Raw genomic sequence first — 2,803 nt, 5'->3', positions numbered from 1 at the left:
TTTTTTTTTTTTTTTTTTTTTTTTTTTTTTTTTTTTTTTTTTTTTTTTTTTTTTTTTTTTTTTTTTGTCAAATTAAAAAGAAAGTCAATTCTTCTAAATAATGAATTAGTATTCTACAAAAAAGCCATCCTCAAAACGTTTTCAAATGAGAAATATTTTGAACGGTCACAAATTGAAGATTAGGTTCCTTGACCTTTCCCAGATTGCGGGGCTAGCCTAGTCTCAATTGAGACAATTGAGACCAAGAGAGATCCCTTCCTCCGACACATTTAAAGCTCTATTGACTTTTTCAAACAATGATCGATGAGGTATCTTTGTTAGAAGTGCACAAACAAGTTCCCAACACCTTAGACTCCTTCGCCCCCGATCCTCAAGTTCATCACCCTGGTACTCCGCTGCTCGTCCTCTAATTTCAAGAAAAAAAGTTTCAGCCATCTCCCCAAATAAAAACAAAAACAGTCCGAAGACAAAAATTCAACCTAAAAAACCATTTTAAACCATAAATTAAAAAGATAAAAAAAAATGATATCAATAAAAATCTTATTTGATTTTATTTATCAATGTATATAAATAATTTATTCGTTTTAATATAAGACTATATTTTATTTTAGAGGATCTAGCCAATCCAATCTTACTTCTTTTTTTTTTTTTTTAATTTTAAAATTGAAATTATAACCCTATAAAAACAACACTAAAAATATATATATCTTATTAAATCATAAATTTATCTTCCTTCCATTAAAAAAAATAAAAAAAAAATCCCTAAAATTTGAAATTTAAAAATTCTAATAGATTATCAAAATCAACTATATATAAAATTTTATCATTTAAATATTGCAAATTTAATTACCAAAAAAAACAAAACTAAAATATAGAAGCTGCAATTTGATATTCAAATTACAAATTTGGAAACTTAGATCAAGATATTTTCATCAATATATTTTCATCAATATATTTTCCTAATCTCTCTTACCTAACGCCTCTATAAAAATTCACATATTATTACTGTAAATTTTCTAAATCAAACATGGAACTTCCTGACGACGTCATCATCGAGATTCTGAGCCGCTTACCCTTCCACGCCGTCGGAAAAATCCGAGCCCTCTCAAAATCCCACAACCAAGCCACCTACACTTCATATTTCAAAGCCTTAGCCGCCGATCACCAACCCCTCCTACTCGGCTTCCTCCTCCAAAGCCTACGAACCACCGCCACCGGGCGTAGGCACGTGCTGTCTTTCGCCACCCCCCAACCCAACTCGCCGCCGTTAGAATTATCCCTGAGCTTCCTCCCCGGCCAGTCACCGCAAGTCCTAGCCGTCGCTCCCAACGGCCTCGTCTTATTCCAAACCCGCCACCGGACACGTTACCAGAGACAACTCTACACCATTTGTAAACTCCCCACAAAGCAATGGCAATGCATTCCAATTCCCAAGACGCGGTTTTTTACGTTGAATATTGCCATGTACGTCACGCCTTCGAGCCCTCTCCACTTCAGAATCATCCGTTTATTCCGTGATACAACCTTCTCGAAACGACGTCGTCCGGTTTGCTACACCGTTTGCGAGATTTTTGATTCGGAGTCTTGGCGGTGGAAGCGGCTTGAGGATTTAGTTCATGACAATAGCTTAAGCTTTGTCGAGCCGTTTTGTGTGGCTGTGGTCGTTGGTGGGTTAGCTCATTGGAAATTCTTTGACGAGAAGTCTATACTTGCGTTCGACTTCCTCTCCGAAACATGGTCGAGTATCGCCGCGCCGGAGGCTATAACGGTGGAGCAGGAGGCTAGGGAAAGAACCGAGCTGTTCAAGAGCTGGCACACGAAGCTTGTGGAGTACAAAGGGAAGTTGGGGCTAATACGTGAGTTTTGCGAACCGGCGGCGGCGCGGAATGAGCTGTGGGTGATGGAGGATTACAAGGAAAGGGTTTGGACCAAAAAGTGGGAATTTTTGGAGTCGAATCCGATGGCCGTGTATGGATCAGATACTTTGATGGCGATGGAAAATAATGAAAAAGTGAAGTTTTGTAATGTGGAGACAGGTAATTACAGTTACCGACAGTTGGAGCGATCCCATTATTACGGTTCTGAGCTTAAGGTTTTTCCTTTCTCGTCGGATTTTGAGCCGTGGGATTTTTACCCTCCGCCGCCACGTTCACCCAACCCTCCAATTGTCTCTAAATTGCTTCGCCGGAGTCCCCCCGACAATTCCAAATAACTTTTTGTTTTTTTAGTTTTTATTTTTTATTTTTTATGGGATGTTATGTGTATAAATTCTACTCCAATGATTTATTATTTTTTTTTTTTATGGAATATTAGTTTTTCCTCGTACAATTTTTTTCTTTTTGGAATTTTTAAATGGTTTTTGTTCGAATAATAACCTTTAAATATTTATTTAAAATTTTTTGAAAGTTTTAACTAATTCTTATACTAAATATAAAAATTATATATATTTGAACTCCGGTATTGAAAATTCTATCTATTTAAAGTAAAAGTTATTTTCATCCGTATCTTAAAATATGTATTTTTAATTAAATTTTTAAAAATTTAAGAATTTTTTTGAAATATTTTTAAAATTTTAGGAGTATTATGGAACTTTTAAAAATTTAAATATCTATGAAATAGGATTGAGAACCTATTTTTAATTTAAAAAAATTTAAATAAAGTTTTTGAATGAAATGAAAATATAAAATTTAATAGAGCTTGAGTGGTGCACAAGTTTAATAAATGCTATGTGTAGGTAAAAAAAAATATATATTGAGAGAATCTTTTTATTTTATTCTATAAAAAAAAAAAAAAAAAAAAAAAA

At 34.1% G+C, this 2,803-nt stretch overlaps 1 protein-coding gene across 1 annotated transcript; it reads left to right on the top strand.

The window, feature by feature from the left end:
- Positions 1-1,027: 1,027 nt before the first annotated feature.
- On the top strand, positions 1,028-2,212 carry LOC111481982 (F-box protein At5g49610-like). Its single transcript, XM_023127608.1, has one exon. The coding sequence runs from the start codon at positions 1,028-1,030 to the stop codon at positions 2,210-2,212; it is 1,185 nt and encodes a 394-aa protein (XP_022983376.1).
- Positions 2,213-2,803: the final 591 nt, after the last annotated feature.

This window comes from Cucurbita maxima, unplaced genomic scaffold (assembly GCF_002738345.1).
Source record: "Cucurbita maxima cultivar Rimu unplaced genomic scaffold, Cmax_1.0 Cma_Scf00007, whole genome shotgun sequence".
Lineage (NCBI taxonomy): Eukaryota > Viridiplantae > Streptophyta > Magnoliopsida > Cucurbitales > Cucurbitaceae > Cucurbita > Cucurbita maxima.
This window is presented reverse-complemented; position numbering and strand designations above follow the sequence as displayed.

Bases quoted from the DNA above. Each gene is read 5' to 3' on its own strand.
- LOC111481982 (XM_023127608.1), top strand. From the start codon at position 1,028: ATGGAACTTCCTGACGACGTCATCATCGAGATTCTGAGCCGCTTACCC.